This window comes from Meles meles, chromosome 15, assembly GCF_922984935.1.
Source record: "Meles meles chromosome 15, mMelMel3.1 paternal haplotype, whole genome shotgun sequence".
Classification (NCBI taxonomy): Eukaryota; Metazoa; Chordata; class Mammalia; order Carnivora; family Mustelidae; genus Meles; species Meles meles.
The window spans coordinates 71708653-71733622 of NC_060080.1; the positions used below are offsets into that span (position 1 = coordinate 71708653).

The 24970-nt window shown below is 38.9% G+C and overlaps 1 protein-coding gene across 29 annotated transcripts in view; it reads left to right on the forward strand.

Annotated features, from left to right (window-relative positions):
• The window catches only part of NRXN1 (neurexin 1), a 1247328-nt gene that overhangs the window by 644761 nt on the left and 577597 nt on the right, over window positions 1–24970 (forward strand). For 18 of the 29 annotated variants that reach the window (XM_045979157.1, XM_045979173.1, XM_045979161.1 and 15 more), the window contains 2 exons: window positions 10911–11084; window positions 23457–23576. In XM_045979157.1, coding sequence (XP_045835113.1) covers window positions 10911–11084; window positions 23457–23576 — 294 coding nt within the window. Of the gene's footprint in view, window positions 1–10910; window positions 11085–22513; window positions 22541–23456; window positions 23577–24970 lie in introns of all 29 variants that reach the window. The other 11 variants (XM_045979150.1, XM_045979153.1, XM_045979171.1 and 8 more) reach the window with 1 other exon arrangement.

A 24970-nucleotide genomic window follows, 5' to 3' on the forward strand; every position in this document is an offset into this window, starting at 1 on the left:
CACTCAGGCGCCCCTAGATCATATATTTTTATGGAGGAACACAGAGAATGACAGAATAGCCAGAGACAGAATGAGGCAGAGGGCCAGGGTGGGCTGGAATTTCATTTCCCACAAAGACTTTTTCAATTATTTTAAAGGCAAACACTCCTGAGGGGCTTCTCCTCAGCACACGTTGATAGCCTAAGCTGTTTCTATACTTCTGTCTTTGTCTGACTCTATCTGCAAATAAATTCAATATATGTTACTTAAAATGGATCATGGATTGGGGTGCCTGAATGGCTTGGTCAGTTGAGTGTCTGACTCTCGGTTTTGGCTGGGGTTATGATCCCATGGGTCATGAGATCAAGCCTGCCTCTGGCTCTGTGCTCAGCGGGGAGTATGCTTAAGATTCTCTCTCTCCCTCTCTCCCTGCTGCTCTCCCCGCTCATGCATACCCTCTCTCTCACTCCCTCTCTCTCAAATACCTAAGTAAATATTTAAAAAAAAATTGATCCTGGATTGCTCTATTAGAATGGAGGAAAAAAATGTCACTGCATTGAATTCTCTTCATGAGTTAGATGGCTTCACTTCTGTGTTCAAGAAAGGAGTCGGTAGAAGAAAAATTCCCCATAATTAAATTTATTATTTCTTAGGTGGAGGGAATGAGGGGTGAACATGACTGCTATATTCATATAACCGTCACTCTGTCTTTATAGTTTAAGTGATTATTTAGTGAGTGCAAACCCGTTTGCCAATCCATCCATTCATCCAGTTACTCAGTGATTAATAAGGGAAAATGAGAACATAAAGATGCTTAGCGCAGAAAGGTGTACGAGGGGAAAGGTAGACAAGAACTGGAAAAAAAAATTTTCAATCAGAGGGACAAATGTCTGAAGTATTAGCAAAGCTAAGTCATCAGCTCTTGGCAATAATTTAAATGAAAGGCATAAGATACAGAATACAGTGTAAAAATGATTTTGAAATTTCAGTTTGGATAGCAAGGAGATGAGAAATGTGAATGCTGTAAACAGGGAAGACTAGAAGTAGTTTCCTAGTGCAAGGGAGAGATGATGGCTTGATTTTAGGCTGAGCTTAGAAAGCCAGGGTAAGCCTAAAGATAATGGGTTTACAGGGGCTTACTACAGAGGTAAAGCCAGGTCGTTTTAGGACTAAACTTTATATATCAAGAAAGACTAAGGTATAGAGAAGTTAGGGAACAACTAATAAACCAAGCTGGTGACCACTGAGCATCTCTTCAGCAAAGAGTTTCTAAAATTAACCTGGCTTTTTAAAGAGACCTATAAAAAACACAGATCTTGCGTCAGAGCAAAATACCTACTTGAATTGCTAACTTTGATTTGAGTATTGAACATTTGGTGCCCTCTGATCTTAGATGGGATCTTGATTGGTCCTTGTTGTTCAATCTCGTGTGTGGTTTGTTAAAAGTTTGCATTTGTCTACTCTTAAGCCTTAATGTGTTACAGAAATATTAATGACTCCCATGCTTTTACCTTTAGTAATTTAACATAATTCCTTTAAGTAGTCAGAGGAAATAGTGACAAGCAGTCAGAGGAAATAGTGACTTTAGCTGTCTTCTATCAGCCAGTCACAATAAGAATTGAAAGGAAAGTTAGACTTGTGCTCCAATTTGCTGTCCAAAGCCCAATCCTATCAAAGCAAGCTTCCAGAACTGTACTTTCTCTAATCCAGCCAGCAAGAAAGAAAGGCAGTTGGTATTACTTCAGCTTCCCCCCCCCACCCCAAATACCACTTACAAGAGATTGCAAGAACCTTCTTAAGTTTCCCTAGAGTTTTAGCCATCCAAATCTACAAAACACTTGTTTTTTTTAATGTATGCTCTTTTTAATTAAAAGAAAAGTGAGATGTTTAAGAAGCACCAAAAAAAATTCATATGAATAAACAGGAAAGCTGAGTCAAAGAACTAATTATATCTTGACACATGCATTCTACTGCTGTAAGGCAGAGCTTGGAGTCCTCACTCTAATTGCCGTATGCTCCCTGTTTTAACAAAAGAAAGCGTCTTACACCGCTTCATTTACCTGCTTTTGGTTGGTGGCTCCCAAGCCGTGCCTTCCAGCCTCAGCTCTCTTCCCAAAGACCCTGGTTCCTATCATCTGATCCCTACGGATCAATCCTACTCAAATTCCACGTGTTTAGTGTTAAACGCAGTTCTCTCGCTTCTGTCCAAATTATCATTGCTTCAAATTCTGTTGTCTCCTAGCCTGCATGACTTATATTTTTGGATTTCTCATTGTCTTTTTTTAAAAACCAATAGTCATAAATTCTATGGTGTTACTCAATAGACTTTGACTTTACTGATCCAACATTATTTATCATGGCTCCTTCGGAAACTCCTGCCTTCCAGCCAAGTCTGGCCTTTTATACTTTCTTAAATGCTGTATTTATTTTATCTGTGCTCTTCTCCAGGCCTGGCACTACATTTATGCTCGTACAGAGTAATGTATCCTACACTTTCTTCTGGTTTAAAGTCTTCTGTGATGCGTCACATTACAATCGAAGTCCACACAAGACTTTTAAATTTTCTGATTTTATATCGTGCATTTAGCTTGAATCTTTTGGCCTGGCCCTTGGGCTTCATAGAATTCTTGTGTTTCCTAGTCTATTTACATCAGATTAGAAAATATTTATCAAGTCATTTTCCTCTCTTGTTACTGGGTTCAGTGCAGCTGAGTTTGTAACAGAAAATGTTCAAGGAGCCTCTTGAGCTTCTTTTTTTTTTTTAAAGATTTTATTTATTTATTTGACAGAGAGATCACAAGTAGGCAGAGAGGCAGGCAGAGAGAGCAGGGAAAGCAGGCTCCCTGCTTAGCAGAGAGCCCGATGCCAGGCTTGATCCCAGGACCTTGGGATCATGACCTGAGCCAAAGGCAAAGGCTTAACCCACTGAGCCACCCAGGAGCCCTGCCTCTTGAGCTTCTTATAGCAAAGGGCAAGGGGTACATCAAGTACATATGTGACTACAGACTAAATGAAATCAAATAAGATGTAAATTTGATGTCTTGTCATTCCATTTATATGAGAATCAAGGAGACAGCCTAGACATCTCATTCTTCTGTATCTCTTAACTACCATCAACCTAGAATGAGGCACACTGTAGGGGTACAGTTCTCACCAGACCTGCGTACATAGTCACACCAGTAACCCTCGTGTGCGGAACGTGTGTCTTCTACCTGCCGCTCACATGCCTTCGCTGTGATCCTCACAGACTTGGGAGGTAGGCGTTCCCCATGTGAAGACTCAGACTCTGAAAGAAGTTACATAACTTAATGTGCCTGCACTAAAACAACCAGTAAGTGGCAGGGCCGAGGATGATAGCCACAAGTAAAAATCCTGTGCACAGTCCCTCCTCATTACTGCATAACTGCTGGGGTGTGGCTGTCTGTGTCACCACCTCCGATCCTTCCACAGGTAACAGTCTTGAGAGTGTGTGTGTGTGTGTGTGTGTGTGTGTGTGTGTGCTGCACAGTCTCAAGATATGGGTATTTTGAGATTTCTTTTAAAAAAAATGTCTTCCAAATGCTTGAGGTTATCTGGTTTTATGCATGTTCTCAGCATCTCCTTGTAAAAAAATGCCCCAATTCCATCATTGCCTTATCATTGCATACATGGCCTACTTAAAGGATAGGAATAAAAATCAACCCTTCATCAGCTTGGAGAAGGGGGAACAGGCTGGCTTCAGGTCTGTAGGAACCTGTCCCTTATTAGATGTCTATCCTGGCTTTTGTTCACCCAGGGTCATTAAAAAGCATATCCTCCTTCCCATGCACAGAATTTTGCTGGCAAAATCCCATTAGTGCTAATGGGTCATTTTAACTTCTATCACTTCCAGGATCAAAAGGAGAAGCTGCATCTTTGATGAAGTGCTAATGCTACATGGGGCGCGGGCCACTTAAGGGTTTCCTTTGTTCTCTTCACAGGGCAACCCACCAGGGATCTTAGACCACTCTCTACTATATGAAGAGTTTATAAAGACAGTATTAAGTAGTGGTGCTAAGTGCAGCTTCGGTAATGAAACTAAGAATGCATTCCCTACTTATACATCAAATCTCACCCACCTTAGTATATGATTGAGGCTTGTATCCTGCACTACTTGAATCAATATTTTGTGCTCTTTAAGAACACAAGGGAAAGATTACTACTTATTTTCAGTAATCTCTGAGAAGGTTTTCAGGCACATATGTTTGGCAAGAGGGGAAAAATAGGATTGTGGCCGGAAGCGGGGAGAGGAAGTCAGTGCTTTTTAGAATTAGCTCTCTCGCTGTGTTTTGCTTTAGCGTTCTTTCTTGGTTCTTTTCCACGGTGACCTCAGTCCATCAGGTGGCTGACAATGTGTATTGAATGCCCCCTGTGCTTGGAGCCCAGTACGAGGCACTGGGGGAGAATGTGAAACAAAGAGAGACACAGTCTGTCTCTCAAGAGGTTGCAGTCAGAAAGAGGAAGGATGGTTAGCAAACATGTTGTGCCCCATACATAACTTTAAGTATAAGTTCTACCTCTAAAAACTCCAAAGCAGTGCCAAGAATTCTTCATTTAACTCTCCTCTGTTCTCTAACATGACATCCATTAGGCCTGGAAGAGAGCTGAAATTTTCTAACAAATTTAGTTCCACAAACGAAGGAAGGGAGCGTCTCCTTGCATTGATGTGTGACACATGACAGTGTAAATCTCTGCCCAGAATCTCAGAAGTGCAAGGAGGGTAACTCTATTTTTCCATAACTCACCTTGGTTTCTACTTAGAGTTCTGATTCTTTGAGTTCGTGAAAATGTACTCTCAGGCAATTTTAGTTCCCTTATTTCCCTGAGATGGTGTCTAAATTATTTGGGTTGGGGGGGCACTTCACTGTACCAATCTTTGGGGAGATAGAGACTACACAAGAGCTGGACTCGAGTATTTTCTCTGCATAGTTCAGGTGCCCAATGAATTGCCAGCATCTTTGTTCTTGTGCATGACCCATTAAGGTCATTCTTTTTCTGTTTATTTCCGTATAACTCTGGGAATTGCTGTGTTGCTCCCATACCACCGTTGGAATATGGAGAGTTCTGCGAGGCTGCCTAAGTTCCTAGCATATCTAAATCTACCATGCACTCATCTTTTCCCAAGGATTTCACTGTTGCCTCTGGGTTCTCTGGAGGAAGTGCACACAGATCAATAGCATTCTCTAAACTTACCTGAAGTTTTGACCTCCACCAGGGCTCAGCCCTTAAATTAGAGCACTAGGTCCCCTCTTTAGTATTCATCGATGACGATGCTCACATTTCTTTTCCTCCAGTATTCTCTCCCGCTTGCCTCATGAGGGGCAGGAAAGATTTATTCTTCCCATGCAATTGCTTGAATATTCTGTCTCTCTCATTCCTTTAAAAGTCTTGGCTTTTAAGACTTAAATGCAGAAAGATAATTCAATAACTTCGGTTTTTGATTCTTATCCTTTCTCTGAGATAATGAAAACCCAAAGGCTTTAAATTAAAGTGAGAGGAAAGACCAGGGAGAAAAAGGAAATAGGGTGAAAAAAAAAAAAACCAAGATATTTCAGAAATAGTATCTCATTTCACATGACAACCATGCTACTATTTAATATTAAGAATATGGTTAGAGGAGCAAGATGGCGGAGGAATAGGAGACCTAAATTTTGTCAGGTCCCAGGAATTCAGCTAGATGGTATCAAACCATTCTGAATACCTACAAACTCAACAGGAGATGGAAGAAAAGAAAAGCAGCAACTATGAACAGAAAAGTGACATGCAGCAAAGTAAATCTGAGGCATTCCTTGGGAAGATAGATGGCGGGGGAGGGAGCCTCCATCTAGCCTCCATCTGCTGGCTACTGGCAAGTGATAGAGCAGTGGTGCACAAATCAAAACTTTCAGAAGTCTGCTCCATGGAGGGACACCACTCCAGTGGCTGAGGGTAGAACCCCTGCTGGGACAGTGTGGTCTCAGGACCCTCAGGGTCACAGAAAGACCAGAGATGTCTGAGTGCAGCAGAGCTCCCAGGTATTGGAACAGGGATGCTGGCTGCAAAGATGGAGCTAAGGAGTGGGCTCTCAGCTCAGGGTTGCCATAAACTGTGATCTGTGGCAGTATCAGGCCACTGCTCTTTGAGCAGGGATCCCACAAGTGGCAGAGCCGGAGAGACCACCCCCCTACTTCCTCCACCAGGAGGAGTGGCATGGGAACGTGCAGCAGGATTCTGCTGGGTTTGGAGACTCCAGATGGGGCCATGCACCAAAGATAGAAACGCTTGGTCATAGGTCAGGTGAGCACAGACCATGGCTGGAGACTAGGGAGACAGAAGTGACTGACTGCTTTTTTCTGAGGGCACACTGAAGAGTAGGATCCGAGTTCTCGGATCCTCCAGACCTGGAGATTGAGAGGCCGCCATTTTCATTCTAATCCTCCAAAGCTGTACGGAAAGCTTTCAAGGAATAAAAACTGCTGAGCATAGACCAGAGCAGATTACTTAGCCTGGCCCCTGGTAAGGGCAGTGTAATTCCACCTTGGGCAAAGCCATTTGAGGATCAGTGCAACAGGTCCCTCTCCCAGAAGATCAGCAAGAACATCCAGCCAAGACCAAGTTCACTGATCAATGAGAACTGCAAATCTCCAGCCCTAGGGGAACACAACAGGTAGAATTCATGGCTTTTCCCCATGATTCTTTAGTCTTTCAAAATTAAATTTTAAAAATTTTTGTTTTTTTATTTTTCTATTTTTAAAAAATTTCATCTTTCCTATTTTAACCAACATCTTATCATATCAATAACTTTTTAAAAATTTTTAAATTTTCATTTTTACAGTCATATTCTATCTCTTCATTATATTTAACCTTATTTTTTTAATATATAGAAGTTTTATTTCTTTAAAATTTTTGGATACAGTTTCTTCTAACAGACCAGAATATTCCCTAAATTTAGTGTATGGCTTTGTTCTAGTCTCCTGCCTAATCACACTCTCTCCCCACATTTAAAAAAATTTTTTTCTTTCTTTTTTCAGTCAACTCCTACCTTATCAATTCCTTTTTAAAAATCTTTTTTAATTTTCATCTTTACAGTCATATTCCATGCCTTCATCATATTTACCCTTATTTTTAAATATGTGTTTTTATTTCTTTAAAATTTTGGGAGACAGTTTCTTCTAAAAGACCAAAATAGACCCAAAATCAAGTATGTAGCTCTGCTCTATTCACCAGCCTGATTATATATATATATATTTTTTCTTTTTCCTTCCCCCCCCGAAACCCAGTTTCAGGTTTCTTCTGATTTGTTTAGTGTATATTTTTCTATAGTCGTCCTTACCCTTTTAGCATTTTGTTCTCTCATTTGTCTAGTCTTCTATGGACAAAATGACAAAATGGAAAAACTCACCTCAGAAAAGAGGACAAGAGACAGTACCAACTGCTAGGACTTAATCTATACAGACATTAGTAAGATGTCAGAGACAGTACCAACTGCTAGAACCTAATCAATATGGGCATTAGTAAGATGTCAGAACTAGAGTCCAGAATGATGATTATAAAGATACTACCTGGGCTTGAAAAAAAGCATAGAAGATACTAGAGAATCCCTTTCTGGAGAAATAAAAGAACTAAAATCAATCAAATTGAAATCAAAAAGCTATTAATGAGGTGCAACAAAAAATGGAGACTCTTACTGCTGGAATAAATGAGGCAGAAGAGAGAATTAGTGATATAGAAGACCAAATGATGAAGAATAAGGAATCTGAGAAAACGAGAGATAAACAACAACTGGATAAGAAGGGGAGAATTTGAGAGATAAGTAATACCATAAGATAATACAGTATTAGAATAATTGGGACCCCAGAAGAAGAAAGAGAGAGAGAGGCAGATGGTACATTGAAGCAAATTATAGTGGAGAACTTTCCTAACTTGGGGAAGGAAACAGGTATCAAAATCCAGGAAGCACAGAGAACCCCCCTCACACACATACACACAAAGTCCACACCCCATCATCTAAGAGTAAAACTTACAAGTCTTAGAGACAAAAAATCATCATCATCATCATCATCATCATCATCATCATCATCATCATCATCCCCAAAGCAGCTCAGAGCAAGAGGTCTATAACCTACAATGGTAGAAATATTAGATTGGCAGCAAACCTATCCACAGAGACCTGGCAGGCCAGAAAGGACTGACATGATATATTCAGAGCACTAAATGAGAAAAACATGCAGCCCAAAATACTATATCCAGCTAGGCTGTCATTGAAAATAGAAGGAGAAATAAAAAGCTTCCAGGATGAACAAAAACTAAAAAAATTTGCAAACACCAAACCAGGCCTACAGGAAATATTGAAAGGGTTCCTCTAAGCAAAGAGAGAGCCTTAAAGTAACACAGACCAGAAAGGAACAGAGACAATACAGAGTCACCTTACAGGCAATAAAATGACACTAAATTCATATCTTTCAATAGTTACCCTGAATGTAAATGTGCTAAATGCCCCAAACAAAAGACTGGATAAAGATAAATGGATAAAAAATGGATAGATTGGATATCAGAATGGATAAAAAAAAAGAAAAAACAAGGGGAACCCTCCTATATTGTTGGTGAGAATGCAAGCTAGTACAACCACTCTGGAAAACAGCATGGAGGTTCCTCAAAAAGTTGAAAATAGAGCTACTTCACAAATCAGCAATTTCACTACTTGGTATTTACCCTAAAGATAGAAATGTAGTGATCCGAAGGGGCATGTGCACCCGAATGTTTATAGCAGCAATGTAAAAAATAGCCAAACTATGGAAAGAACTTAGATGTCCATCATCAGATGAATGGATAAAGAAGATGTGATATGCACACGCGCGCGCGCGCGCGCGCACACACACACACACACACACAATGGTATATTATGCAGCCATCAAAAAAAGAAATCTGGCCATTTGCAGTGACATGGATGAAACCAGAGGGTATTATGCTAAGTGAAATAAGTCAACAGAGAAAGACAGTTGTTATATGATCTCACTGATATGAAGAATTTGAGAAACAAGACAAAGGATCATAGAGGAAGGGATGGAAAAGTGAAACAAGACAAAACCAGAGAGAGAGAGAGACAAACCATAAGAGACTTTTAATCTCAGGAAACAAACTGAGGGTTGCTGGAGTGGAGGAGGGTAGGAGAGATGGGTGGCTGGGTGATGGATATTGGGGAGGGTATATTCTATGGTGAGTCCTGTGAATTGTGTAAGACTGATGAATCACAGACCTGTACCCCTGAAATAAATAATACATTATATGTTAATGAAGGCAAAAAAAAAAAAAAAAGAATTTGGTTAGTAGTCAATAGACGTTTTATTTAAGAGGTAGGGGAAGTAAATGCATTCAATGCATTTCGTACAAATTATGCAAGGTCAGTGACACCCTAGTGTACTACCTAGAGCTTTAGTAAATAGGTCAAGGGCCTAAGTCCTCAGTTTCTAGGGCTAAATGACTTTAAGCAAGCTCACTTTATATCTCAGTACAATTCAGGACTGTTCTATCTGTGGTTTCAGCCTGCTTATAATCTAGTTGGTTAGCTTGTCACTGTTTTGTGGATGCTGGCAGAAGACACAAGCTTTCCAGGTCAGAGACCAAGAACTTTATCACTCATGACTCAACAAGCAGGATAAGCATTCATCTGGGTATCAGTTCTCTCTTTCCCCCATCACATGAAGACAACACAGAGGGACCCAGAGAAACGTCAGAAATGTAGGAGCTCTGTGTTACATTGGGAAAAAGGCATCAGGTGACATGAAAGTTAGGATGGTTAATGTGAGAAAGAAAATTCAACTGACAATGAAATGTCAGAAAAGCAGTTTGCTCAATAGAGTGTTTAGCAAAGCTTTTAAATACAAACATATATTATGGAATGTTGGGGTCACCATCCCCATCTTCTGCATTGATTGTTTACTAAAGTCAGTGAATTACATCTACTCAGTGCCATACAGATATGGCAGATAATATTTGATAGGAGATGAAACATCATCAAATGTGGGTTGCAATCTCTCCTTGTAAGTAATGGCCCATGAAGTTGGGAAATCTCACACCTAGAGACATGAAATGACAAAGCAGACCAAAGTGTTCCATTAGAAACTGTAATAAAATTAGAAAGAAAAATAATCGATAACTTGTTAACAGATCCCAGAGTAGCATAAAGAATTCAGAGTGGTATAACTTCACCTAAAATATATATATATATATATATATATATATATATATATATATATATATATGCCTGGAAAAGGATGTTATATTGTTATATTCAGACATATGCAGACTTTTATGGGAGTGAATATGATAGGTACAGGTAAGGATAATGGGCATATGTGAAATATAATGGGCACTAGTGAAAACGGTAATTGTGGACCGTAGAATTTGTTGAGCTTCTGAGGAACTGAAAGACCCAGAGTTCTCTAAGCAGAAGGTTGACTGAGTATCTACTTCCTATTTTTACTGTAGTGGATAAGTCCTATATTTTATCTCATTTAATTCTCATGAAAACCGATAGAACAAATTTTATCATTCATGTTTTAGAAATGAGGTTTTTAAATGATCAGAAAAACTGGGGGAAAAAAAAGTTAAAAGCCATAGAGTTGGTAAATAACCAGGCTCAGATTTCAGTGCAAGGTTATGCAACTCCGAGGCCCATATTCTTTCCACTTTGCTACAATGTGTTGAGCTTCTTCAATTCTCTGTGGAAATAGCTCCTAGAAATGTCTTCAAGTGCGGATCTGTTGTTCAAACACTTCTGTTTCGCACTTTTAAGAAAATATCTAATTATAAATTGACTTCTTAAATGAATTTAGTTAATTTAATGAAATATAAGCCAAACTATTTTCTGTCCTACTGTATGTTTAAAGGAATGACAAGTTACTTTTGTGACCAAAACTTTGATCTTCCCACAGGTGACTTGTATATAGGAGGAGTGGCTAAAGAAACATACAAATCTTTGCCGAAACTCGTCCATGCCAAGGAGGGCTTTCAAGGCTGCCTGGCATCCGTTGATTTAAACGGACGACTTCCAGACCTCATCTCAGATGCTCTTTTCTGCAATGGACAGATTGAGAGAGGATGTGAAGGTACTAAATCTCTGTTATCAAACTCTAAGTAATTCTAATTCCACCCATAAATAAGAACAAATCTCTCTAGTCAGCAAAAGTTATTTCTGCCAACTGTTCAAACCCCACCATAGGGCTTAGAAATCCTTGTTTGTGCTTTTCACTTTTTGTCATATAAATCTTAAGTTTTCTGGACTGTTTGCAAACCTATGCTAAGGCCTTATGTAAGATGCGGGCTCTGTGTATGGATCTTGTTATTTTCTCCTTTGCATTTGATAGTTTGCCTAATTAGTGTGTTGATCAGTTCTGCAATGCCTGCTTTGTAACATTAAATAGATATCCTGTTTGGACTAAAAAAAGTAGATTTGCTCCAGCAAGTGTCAATCATTTGAGACTGTTTGTTTCAAATCTACATTCAGCAAGATATACAGGAAAATAAAGTTCACGTACTTGTTGTCACGTCACTATTTGGTTTGTATCTACCCAGCACAAGTTTCTTCTGTATATCATCAGTTTGTTTTAGCAAAAATTGGTTTCTTCTTTTACCAAAGACTAATATTCCTTACTTGAGAAATGTGCTCAAGTATCTTTCTGTTCTTTTGTGCTCTCTATCAGACTAAGATCTGTAGGAGTACTTTTTGATTGCTACATTCATTTTAGATAATTTTCATTTCAACACCTCAGATTATTTGAGCCAATTCTCCCTCCATAAATGTAATTTAATCACATTATTCTAAATTTGGGGGCTCTGAATGTGTTGCTGCTTCTCCTTTAATGTTGAAAACAGTTTGGGCTATTTTGAAAATTTTAGATTCATAATGGAATTTCATTTGGGAGAGGCAAAGAAAGACATGCGAATTCCTATCCCCCAGGAGACTACGAATCATCTCTTCTCGGCCAAAATAATGCCATTAGATTTAGCAATTATCTAAGTACATGGAGGTTTTTGTTTTGTTGTTGTTGTTGTTGTTGTTTTGAACATACTTTTTTTTTTCCTCCACAACATATATTCCCTTGAAAAGTCAGGTAAAATTTAAACTGTGATTTAATCCTGCCAGAAGATAATGCTATTTAATAGAAGCCTTTGTTGAATTTTATTTAATGTTATTGCTATATTTATTTTCTTTATTTCAAATTTTGGTATAACACTTGTAAAACAAAGAGAAACTATTTTCTCCATTTACCAAAGGAAACAAGATCTTTAAGTGAAGAATTACTTCTACTGGATGGATATAAGGATGTGTCTCATAACTTGGATTCTTAGAGGTGATCTAATCAGTAAGAATATGTACATTAGAAAAAGGGGGAAAAAGTACGACAAATTGCTGACAGTACTTCCCCCCCCACCCCCATTAAAATAGACCTTTTTACAAGTTCCTTGGTAAATGACTTCTCACCTGCGAAGAGATATTAGGAGCAGACAGACATGTTCACAGCTAACACCCACAAGACAGAAAAGCAAACGAACACACATGACCCGCCAGCACAGGCACATAGGTGATGTGTGTGGATGGGTAGAAGGGAAAACTAATGAGGGGAAGCTGTACTGACCAAAGAATATTTGCAGAAATGATATTCAGTTTTACTTTCTAACATAATCTATTGAGCAACTTGCTTAAGATTATTATACATCCTCCTGGGAAACAAACGACTATGCGAACACTTGAAATCATTCAGTAGATACTGACATTGACTCCTTCCCTATCTTATCTAGGATGCTTTAATATCTGAGCTTTAATAATTCTTAGCCTCTTTTTAATCACTCCATTTTTTTTCTTAGAATGTTACCATGCCCCTGCCTTTCTGCTTTGACACTTCCCTGAATTTTTTCATTCCAACATCAAGATTAACAACTTTTAATTTATGACTATTTCTGTCCTCTGCAGTTCTTAAAAATGATCTCAGATATACATGTCATAGGTGCAATGGATGACATGACATACACATGTTTTTAGGATTAGTGATCAAATTCTAGACATTTGATCAGTTCTCTCTCTGAAGATGGTTGTCTCATGGAATTTTAAATCCAAATCACATTGGAATCACTTAAGTTTAATGTTAATAGAAATTCTGTAAATGTGACAATAATCAAATAATATCTTTCAATATTTTTCCATCATTCCTATCCAACAAGACCCACAAATCTCTAAGCACCTTTCATGTAGAAAGTTCTTGGTCTTTTCTAGTAACCACTTGCTGCCTTCCATTTTTAACTAATTGCATTCGGTTATCACTGCTTTTATTTATATAACACACTAGGTAGGGAAGAAGCTTGCCTTGTCCAAGCCCCTTCAGATCAATGTTTCTCAAACTTGAACCAGTATCCGAATCCCCTGGAGAATTGTTAAAACCCAAATTATGGAACTCTACCCTCCAGGGTGGCTGCTTCAGCAGGACCCTAAAATTTACGTTTCTAACACTTTCCTACAGTGATGCTGATACTGTTGTTCCAAGGACCACACTTTGTAAATCACTGCTAGGGTAACATTTTCCTGCTTGTGTAGGAGACAATAGAGACTGGCAATCAACCAATAATCAGGCTTAGTCAAACTCAGTACCAAGTCATGATAACTTTCATACATAAAGTCAAGAAGGAAAAATTAATTCAGACACTCTTTGCATAGTCTCATACCATTCAGCCCCAGAAGTATTATAATAAGGTACAGAAATACTTAATTATCAAAGTTACCATTGATTTAGCACCAGTTTATAATAAGTTTACATAGGCTTTTTCACTGAATCCTCAAAACTCTGTAAATTAGGTAGTGCTGACTTTTTTTAGATGAGTAAATTGAGCCTCAGAGGTGTAAGGTGACCTTCCTAAGGTCACACAGCTCCTACGTGAATGATGGAAGCTTTGAACCCAAGTTTGCCGTACTTGAAAGCCCAGGCATCAAAACACTTCCCTCTCTTGCTTCTTTGGTTTCCAGAGATTTTAGTTTTACCTTCACTTCTTTTCTTTTGCAGACATATCCTTATACTTAACCACTTAATACAAATGTCCTTGTGGCTTGTTCCCAATTTTATTCAGTGATAAAATAAAAGGAACATTGCATAACTAAAGGGAAAATAAATTCAGGGCTTTGTCTTGCACAAATGCCTGTCAATGTTTAAATATTGTTCTAGAAGGTGAGTATTTTGAAAAATGTGTCTTGTCAGGCATAGGCATGCATTCTCCTGTAATACCTGAATATAAAAAGACTGTTGTGATAATGAAAAAATAATAATAGTAAAGCATGTCTTTATGCTCACATAAAGGTTTGGCAGATACTCTAGTTGCTGTTCTACCCCATGGACACATTTGTCTTCAGGATTGCAGTTTTAGAATTAGTATTATGTTGCAATTGTATTTCTGATAATTTTTACAAAAATAAAAGGACGGTAATCTGGGTCTTCATCCGTTCCTGTTCCTGCTCATACCCTCTGCTGGGCAAGAAAGGGAGCAGCCACGTACTGATAACCAGCCCCCAACCCATGCTGGGCACGCATTACTGCCTAATCCTGCACTCGTCCCACAAGAGAATATGAGACGGAGTATTGCTTTAAGAGTTGTTTGTTGTTTTCTTTTGTTTTCCAAACAAACAATAATTATTTTCAGTCTCTAATGCAATTGGATAAAGATCATTAGACCACTTAACCTTGCACAGACTGGAGGAACCGCAAAAACTTAGCCGTTTAGTGGTTCTTAGTTCTTGCATGAGATAGGTGGGAAAACCTGTTACATCCGTTCAGGGCTTCCAGGCCTGGGAAATTATTATTAATAATAAAAACTGTTATTACCATTGCCATTAGTATACCTATTGTTGCCGTTATTCTCTAATTCATTCTTACAATGCTAGGGTTTCTGAATTTGTGAAAACTCACATAGGTTAGGTTAAATTCAATAGTTTTCTATGAGGACTCCCTTTACTGAGAAAGTTGTAATAAAAATACCATTGTAACGAGTATGTTTAAAAAGACATTTTGGGGGAGGAGTCAAGATGGCGGAGAAGTAGCAGCCTGAGACTACATCAGGTAGCAGGAGATCAGCTCGATAGCTTATCTAAACATAGCAAACACCTACAAATCCAACGGGAGAGCGAAGAGAAGAAGAACAGCAACTCTAGAAACAGAAAATCAACCACTTTCTGAAAGGTAGGACTGGCGGAGAAGTGAATCTAAAACGACGGGAAGATAGACCGCGGGGGGAGGGGCCGGCTCCCGGCAAGCGGCGGAGGAACGGAGCACAAAATCAGGACTTTTAAAAGTCTGTTCCACTGAGGGACATTGCTCCAGGGGCTAAACCGGGGTGAAGCCCACGCGGGGCCAGCGTGGCCCCAGGCCCCGCAAGGTCACAGAAGGATCGGGGGTGTCAGAGTGTCGGAGAGCTCGCAGGTATTAGAACGGAGAAACCGGCTGCAAAGACAGAGCCGAGGACTGAACTCTCAGCTCGGGGTTACCTTGAACTGGTCGCGGGCTGGGTGAGCTCGGAGCGCGGCTAGAGGCTGGGGATACGGGAGTGATTGGGTGCTGTCCTCTGGGGGCGCACTGAGGAGTGGGGCCCCAGGCTCAAGGCTCCTCCGGGCTGGAGACTAGGAGGCCGCCATTTTCATTCCCGTCCTCTGGAACTCTACGGAAAGCGTTCAGGGAACAGAAGCTCCCAAAAGCGAACCCGAGCCGATTACTTAGTCCGGCCGCTGGTAAGGGCGGTGCAATCCCGCCTCGGGCAAAGACACTTGAGAGTCACTACAACAGGCCCCTCCCCCAGAAGATCAACAAAATATCCAGCCAGGACGAAGTTCATCTATCAAGGAGAAAGCAGATTCAATTCCTAAGACAGCAGAGCAATTCCAGAGGAGGAGAAAGCAAAGCACGGAACTCATGGCTTTCTCCCCATGATTCTTTAGTCTTGCGGCTACTTCAATTTTTTTTTCTTTTTTCAATTTTTTATTTTTTTTTTCTTTTTTCAATTTTTTTTCTTTTTTCTTCTTCTGCTAAATTTTTTTAAAAACTTTTACCCTTTTCTTTTTTAACGTTTTTTGACTAGTTCATCTAAATATATATATTTTTTCTTTCTTTTTTATATTTTTTTATTTGTTTTATTTTTTAAATTTTTTTCTTTTTTTTTTTTTCTTTTTTTTTCAGAACCTGTTTTTTATCCCCTTCCCCCCCCCCCACAATTTGGGGTCTCTTCTGATTTGGTTACAGCGCATTTTTCCGGGGTCTTTGCCACCCTATTAGTAGTTTATTTGCTCCTTCATATCCTCTTATCTGGACAAAATGACAAGGCGGAAAAAATCACCACAAACAAAAGAACAAGAGACAGTACCGAAGGCTAGGGACCTAATCAACACAGACATTGGTACTATGTCAGATCAAGAGTTCAGAATGACGATTCTGAACATTCTAGCCGGGCTCGAAAAAGGCATGGAAGATATTAGAGAAACCCTCTCTGGAGATATTAAAGCCCTTTCTGGAGAAATTAAAGAACTAAAGTCTAACCAAGTTGAAATCAAAAAAGCTATTAATGAGGTGCAATCAAAAATGGAGGCTCTCACTGCTAGGATCAATGAGGCAGAAGAAAGAATTAGTGATATAGAAGACCAAATGACAGAGAATAAGGAAGCCGAGCAAAAGAGGGACAAACAGCTACTGGACCATGAGGGGAGAATTCGAGAGATAAGTGACACCATAAGACGAAACAACATTAGAATAATTGGGATTCCAGAAGAAGAAGAAACAGAGAGGGGAGCAGAGGGTCTATTGGAGAGAATCATTGGAGAGAATTTCCCTAATATGGCAAAGGGAACAAGCATTAAAATCCAGGAGATGCAGAGAACCCCCCTCAAAGTCAACAAGAATAGGTCCACACCCCGTCACCTAATAGTAAAATTTACAAGTCTTAGTGACAAAGAGAAAATCCTGAAAGCAGCCCGAGAAAAGAAATCAGTAACATACAATGGTAAAAATATTAGATTGGCGGCAGACTTATCCACAGAGACCTGGCAGGCCAGAAAGTGCTGGCATGATATATTCAGAGCACTCAATGAGAAAAACATGCAGCCAAGAATACTCTATCCAGCTAGGCTATCATTGAAAATAGAAGGAGAGATCAAAAGCTTCCAGGACAAACAAAAACTGAAAGAATTGGCAAACACCAAACCAGCTCTCCAGGAAATATTGAAAGGGGTCCTCTAAGCAAAGAGAGAGCCTAAAAGTAGTAGATCAGAAAGGTACAGAGACAATATACAGTAACAGTCACCTTACAGGCTACTAATGGCACTAAATTCATATCTCTCAATAGTTACCCTGAATGTTAATGGGCTAAATGCCCCAATCAAAAGACACAGGGTATCAGAATGGATAAAAAAACAAAACCCATCAGTATGTTGCCTACAAGAAACTCATTTTAGATGCGAAGACACCTCCAGATTTAAAGTGAGGGGGTGGAAAACAATTTACCATGCTAATGGGCATCAGAAGAAAGCTGGGGTGGCAATCCTTATATCAGATCAATTAGATTTCAAGCCAAAGACTATAATAAGAGATGAGGAAGGACACTATATCCTAGTCAAAGGGTCTGTCCAACAAGAAGATCTAACAATTTTAAATATCTATGCCCCTAACGTGGGAGCAGCCAACTATATCAACCAATTAATAACAAAATCAAACACATCAATAATAATACAATAATAGTAGGGGACTTTAACACTCCCCTCACTGAAATGGACAGATCATCCAAGCAAAAGATCAACAAGGAAATAAAGGCCTTAAATGACACACTGGACCAGATGGACATCACAGATATATTCAGAACATTTCATCCCAAAGCAACAGAATAAACATTCTTCTCTAGTGCACATGGAACCTTCTCCAGAATAGATCACATCCTGGGTCACAAATCAGGTCTCAACCGGTATCAAAAGATTAGGATTATTCCCTGCATATTTTCAGACCACAATGCTCTGAAGCTAGAACTCAATCACAAGACGAAAGCTGGAAAGAACCCAAATACATGGAGACTAAACAGCATCCTTCTAAAGAATGAATGGGTCAACCAGGAAATTAAAGAAGAATTGAAAAAATTCATGGAAACAAATGATAATGAAAACACAGCAGTTCAATATCTATGGGACACAGCAAAGGCAGTCCTGAGAGGAAAATATATAGCGGTACAAGCCTTTCTCAAGAAACAAGAAAGGTCTCAAGCACACAACCTAACCCTACACGTAAAGGAGCTGGAGAAAGAACAAGAAAGAAACCCTAAACCCAGCAGGAGAAGAGAAATCATAAAGATCAGAGCAGAAATCAATGAAATAGAAACCAAAAAAACAATAGAAAAAATCAATGAAACTAGGAGCTGGTTCTTTGAAAGAATCAATAGGATTGATAAACCCCTGGCCAGACTCATCAAAAAGAAAAGAGAAAGGACCCAAATCAATAAAATCATGAATGAAAGAGGAGAGATCACAACTAACACCAAAGAAATACAGACAATTATAAGAACATACTATGAGCAACTCTACGCCAACAAATTGGACAATCTGGAAGAAATGGATGCATTCCTAGAGACATATAAACTACCACAACTGAACCAGGAAGAAATAGAAAACCTGAACAGGCCCATAACCAGTAAGGAGATTGAAACAGTCATCAAAAATCTCCAAACAAACAAAAGCCCAGGGCCAGACGGCTTCCCAGGGGAATTCTACCAAACATTTAAAGAAGAACTCATTCCTATTCTCCTGAAACTGTTCCAAAAAATAGAAATGGAAGGAAAACTTCCAAACTCATTCTATGAGGCCAGCATCACCTTGATCCCAAAACCAGACAAGGATCCCACCAAAAAAGAGAACTACAGACCAATATCCTTGATGAACACAGACGCAAAAATTCTCGCCAAAATACTAGCCAATAGGATTCAACAGTACATTAAAAGGATTATTCACCACGATCAAGTGGGATTTATTCCAGGGCTGCAGGGTTGGTTCAACATCCGCAAATCAATCAATGTGATAGAACACATTAATAAAAGAAAGAACAAGAACCATATGATACTCTCCATAGATGCTGAAAAAGCATTTGACAAAGTACAGCATCCCTTCCTGATCAAAACTCTTCAAAGTGTAGGGATAGAGGGCACATACCTCAATATTATCAAAGCCATCTATGAAAAACCCACTGCAAATATCATTCTCAATGGAGAAAAACTGAAAGCTTTTCCATTAAGGTCAGGAACACGGCAGGGATGTCCATTATCACCACTGCTATTCAACATAGTATTAGAAGTCCTAGCCTCAGCAATCAGACAACAAAAAGAAATTAAAGGCATCCAAATTGGTAAAGAAGAAGTCAAACTATCACTCTTCGCAGATGATATGATACTATATGTGGAAAACCCAAAAGACTCCACTCCAAAACTGCTAGAACTTGTACAGGAATTCAGTAAAGTGTCAGGATATAAAATCAATGCACAGAAATCAGTTGCATTTCTGTACACCAACAACAAGACTGAAGAAAGAGAAATTAAGGAGTCAATCCCATTCACAATTGTACCCAAAACTATAAGATACCTAGGAATAAACCTAACCAAAGAGACTAAGAATCTATACACAGAAAATTATAAAGTACTCATGAAAGAAATTGAGGAAGACACAAAAAAATGGAAAAATGTTCCATGCTCCTGGATTGGAAGAATAAATATTGTGAAAATGTCTATGCTACCTAAAGCAATCTACACATTTAATGCAATCCCTATCAAAATACCATCCATTTTTTTCAAAGAAATGGAACAAATAATCCTAAAATTTATATGGAACCAGAAAAGACCTCGAATAGCCAAAGGAATAGTGAAGAACAAAGCCAAAGTTGGTGGCATCACAATTCCGGACTTCAAGCTCTATTACAAAGCTGTCATCATCAAGACAGCATGGTACTGGCACAAAAACAGACACATAGACCAGTGGAACAGAATAGAGAGCCCAGAAATCGACCCTCAACTCGATGGTCAACTAATCTTCGACAAAGCAGGAAAGAATATCCAATGGAAAAAAGACAGCCTCTTCAATAAATGGTGCTGGGAAAATTGGACAGCCACATGCAGAAAAATGAAATTGGACCACTTCCTTACACCACACACGAAAATAGACTCCAAATGGATGAAGGACCTCAATGTGAGAAAGGAATCCATCAAAATCCTTGAGGAGAACGCAGGCAGCAACCTCTTTGACCTCAGCCGCAGCAACATCTTCCTAGGAACAGCGGCAAAGGCAAGGGAAGCAAGGGCAAAAATGAACTATTGGGATTTCATCAAGATCAAAAGCTTTTGCACAGCAAAGGAAACAGTTAACAAAACCAAAAGACAGCTGACAGAATGGGAGAAGATATTTGCAAACGACATATCAGATAAAGGGCTAGTATCCAAAATCTATAAGGAACTTAGCAAACTCAACACCCAAAGAACAAACAATCCAATCAAGAAATGGGCAGAGGACATGAACAGACATTTCTGCAAAGAAGACATCCAGATGGCCAACAGACACATGAAAAAGTGCTCCACGTCACTCGGCATCAGGGAAATACAAATCAAAACCACAATGAGATATCACCTCACACCAGTCAGAATGGCTAAAATTAACAAGTCAGGAAATGACAGATGCTGGAGAGGATGTGGAGAAAGGGGAACCCTCCTCCACTGTTGGTGGGAATGCAAGCTGGTGCAACCACTCTGGAAAACAGCATGGAGGTTCCTCAAAATGTTGAAAATAGAACTACCCTATGACCCAGCAATTGCACTACTGGGTATTTACCCTAAAGATACAAACATAGTGATCCGAAGGGGCACGTGTACCCGAATGTTTATAGCAGCAATGTCTACAATAGCCAGACTATGGAAAGAACCTAGATGTCCATCAACAGATGAATGGATCAAGAAGATGTGGTATATATACACAATGGAATACTATGCAGCCATCAAAAGAAATGAAATCTTGCCATTTGCGACGACGTGGATGGAACTAGAGCGTATCATGCTTAGTGAAATAAGTCAATCGGAGAAAGACAACTATCATATGATCTCCCTGATATGAGGACATGGAGAAGCAACATGGGGGGGTAGGGGGATAGGAGAAGAATAAATGAAACAAGATGGGATTGGGAGGGAGACAAACCATAAATGACTCTTAATCTCACAAAACAAACTGGGGGAGGTGGGATTGGGAGAGGGGGAGCGGGCTATGGACATTGGGGAGGGGAGGCGAACCATAAGAGACTATGGACTCTGAAAAACAACCTGAGGGTTTTGAAGGGTCAGGGGTGGGAGGTTGGGGGAACAGGTGGTGGGTGATGGGGAGGGCACGTTTTGCATGGAGCACTGGGTGTTGTGCAAAAAGAATGAATACTGTTACGCTGAAAATATTAATAAAAAGGGAAAAAAAAAAGGAAAAAAAAAAGACATTTTACAAAAATGTCGATTTACACAATGGCTAATTACGGGTCGTTCCCATTCATTCACTAAAGTAGTTACCTCACAGGCTCTCAGTGTTAATAGAATCTAATTGGGCCAGTATCATTTTTATATTTTCATAAAAGCTATTGTGTTGACTAGGAAATATCTTCAGTTTTCTACTCTAAAGCTATTTAGATGGAGTATATTCCCTTTTTAACCTTCTCTAAGGTAGTCCTTATGAGTGAGGTTCTATTGTAATAAATATTCACGGGGCAGTTTAGAAGAGTTGTAGGGAATTATGAAGGTGGGGAAAATGCTGACATAACTCTGAAATCCTTGAGTGGTATAGACCCAGCCTGCTAAGAACAAAGATAAACACTCCACACTGAAACCTTGTAGAGGGATTTTTCTGGTAAGTGGAATGGCATTGCGTCTGCTTCTTCCATCCCTTCCTTCTCTCATCCGCCCCACTGATCTATATAGTACATTCTGATGGTTTGGTGTCACTCTCAAGTTCAGCCGTTGGCAGTGAAAGGCTGGCATCACAGTTTCAAGATTTAATTGCAATTAAAGACAGAAAGATGTAGATGGAAAGAGAAATGGAGAGGGATAACGGGTCTGCTAATGACCATGGTCTGCACTGTATCTGCGCATGACAAATTGTACCACATGTTCCAAATAAGCAACATGATCACTTGGGTGATACATTCATATCTGTCTAAGAGAGGAAAAAATACAACAGCTCTTTTAATTTCTTTCATTACATGTCATCAGCTCAATTAACCATTATGTATATGTACATACATAGAAAAATTCTTACATATTACCGCTTTCTCATTTTTGGCTTCTCTTAAGATTTATGGCTGTTAGTATTAATTTGTTTGCTCTACATAGCATTTTTTCCTCCTCCTTTACAACAGCATGCTTTTTGAATCTGAACGTTCTTCTGTGTTTGCCCCATTTTGGTATTGCTTACTAACATTTAATATATTTTGCTTTTTTTTTTTTAATTTTGCTGACAAAGTTGCATTGATGAAAGCTGACTTGCAAGGTAGATAGCCCCGTGTGTAAAGAACAAGACTGAAACCCCCTAATACACAGTGGAAACCCCAAAATAACATTTTTTTTACATTTTTGCAGTAACTGTTGTTTGGGTTCAAATTTAATTTTTCCCATTCTTGAACATTGTGCAAAAAACCTCATTTTATAACCTAGTTTGCATAAAGGCTTTCAGTCTTGAATATGTTTGTATAGTGATTGCCTCTAGTGCTTTGATCATCTTTTTTTTTTTTTTTTTTTTAGTTCTTTGTTTCTCAGTGTTCTAGTTATGATTCTTTAGAAATAGACTAGAATTCTTTTTACTTGTATGTTAAATGGGGGCATGTCATTTATACAGACTGTTTCATTTTATGTTTAACTGCATGGATTGTTAAAGCATGTGAATTGATACTTGCCAACATACCTATCTAAAACACCCAGCAACCATAACTTTATCCATAGTTTGCGAGGGAAACTTCTAGGGCATTTTGCATAACTCTTTTCAGTTACTTTGCCAATCTTTATCTCAACTTCATAAAGCTCTAATCTCCATTTCTCATGGTGTCTCTATTCATTGGTCAGAAGTTAAGGAGATCCATGCATTTTTCTAAAATCCAAATGGTGATAGAGAATTATTAATGATGGAAAGAGATTACTTGCAACCATAATCACACTAGAAGCTATGTGCTTGCTTTTCCTAGTTGTTGTTTACTATTATAGTGTATTTTGTCCTATATCTGAAACTTCGGAAACCTTCCTATTACAGCTTCTCTGTTGCTAATTCAGGTGTGTGAACTAGAACTTTCAACACTGGTTTGCTCATGTAATCTGAGGTGTTGGCAACTACTATATGTGACCCAGCTCATGTATGAAACACTCGTGGATTTTTTTTTTAAAGAACCCAAGTTTCTTTTGGATTGTTTTTGCAGGACCCAGCACAACCTGCCAAGAGGACTCCTGTTCTAATCAAGGCGTGTGCTTGCAGCAATGGGATGGCTTCAGCTGTGACTGTAGCATGACTTCTTTCAGCGGGCCGCTCTGCAACGACCGTAAGTACCTCTCTGAGTATGGACTCAGATGGTCATCATTGCTTCCAGTTACTGTGTGATGCCCAGAGTCTAAAACTGGGGGATCTTTATAGTATCTGTGAGCTAAACTGTCATAGTGAGGAGAAGCAGTTGTTTCTACAGAAAGGGCACTTCTGCAATACTAAAGTCTTATCAAGGATGCCATTAGCTAAATGCTTTGATATGGTGAGCGTTTGGTTTGCACCTGTTTACTGTAATTTTTTGAATTGCTAATAATGGTCACCTTGTTGAAAATACTTTTTTCATTTCCTACATATGACAGTCCTCCCCTGGTTTTTGAGAGATTTTGTATTGCTTTATATTAAATAATATTTAATTCCAGAAGATTATATGTTGAGGGCTATAATTTTCGTGAAAGGTGACATGTCTCATTATGCTTCCCTTTCTGTATCTTTTTAAACCCATATCTGCCTTTTGCTTCAAAAAACAATGTTTAAACTTTGTCCTTCAAGTACTCTCTCTTATATTCTAGCCACTTGTGCATTTTTCCTCCTTTTAGTCTCGCAATATAAGCATGACTCAGAAACACAGCATTCACATTCTATCATGGAATATCTGCTTGTACCTAATCTGTATGGTTGCAGTAAGAATTTTAAGACTGAATTAACTGGTATATAGGATAAAGTCCTGTTTCTTAACTTTCAAGTAGACCATGCTTTACAGCACACTATGTCAACATGGTAAAAGCATTTTCTACAAAACAACAAATTCCACTATATTGAGAATATATTTCAGACAAAGCCTCCTGCTTATGAAACAGAGTGCGTAGTTTACATTATTATATTACATTATATTATATTATATTATATTATATTAATATTATAAATGAGATAACGTTTAAGGAAAAGCTCTAGGATGCAGGATGCCGTGATTGAAGTTCTGGGTTTGGGGATAGAGGCTGGACTTGAGTATGGATTTTAAGGAGGATTAGAGTTTGTTCACTTTGACATTTTTCTGTTTGAGACTCTATTTTCACCCGCACATATGTGTATGCCATTGTTGAAGATGAGGTCAAACTAAAATATTCCATTGAACTGAGTTTAGGAATATGGTATAACTCACCAGCTATCTTCAAAATTTCTCTTCAAAACATTGAATATAGGTATAACAAGCAATTATTACAAAGTCAAATATTGGAAGAGACCTGTAAAAATCGCATCACAATAGATGGGGTAATATTTTGTGTCTATCCTACCAGCAACATCTGCAGTAGAATTATCGTAACCTTGAAACATGAACATGTATTCAAACCATCATACATTTGCACAAACAGTAACCCCAGTTGGGGTTCTATAAATAATCTTAAATGAAGGCTCAGTAGATACTTTTTGTATTTCCATGTACCTAAAGCAAAG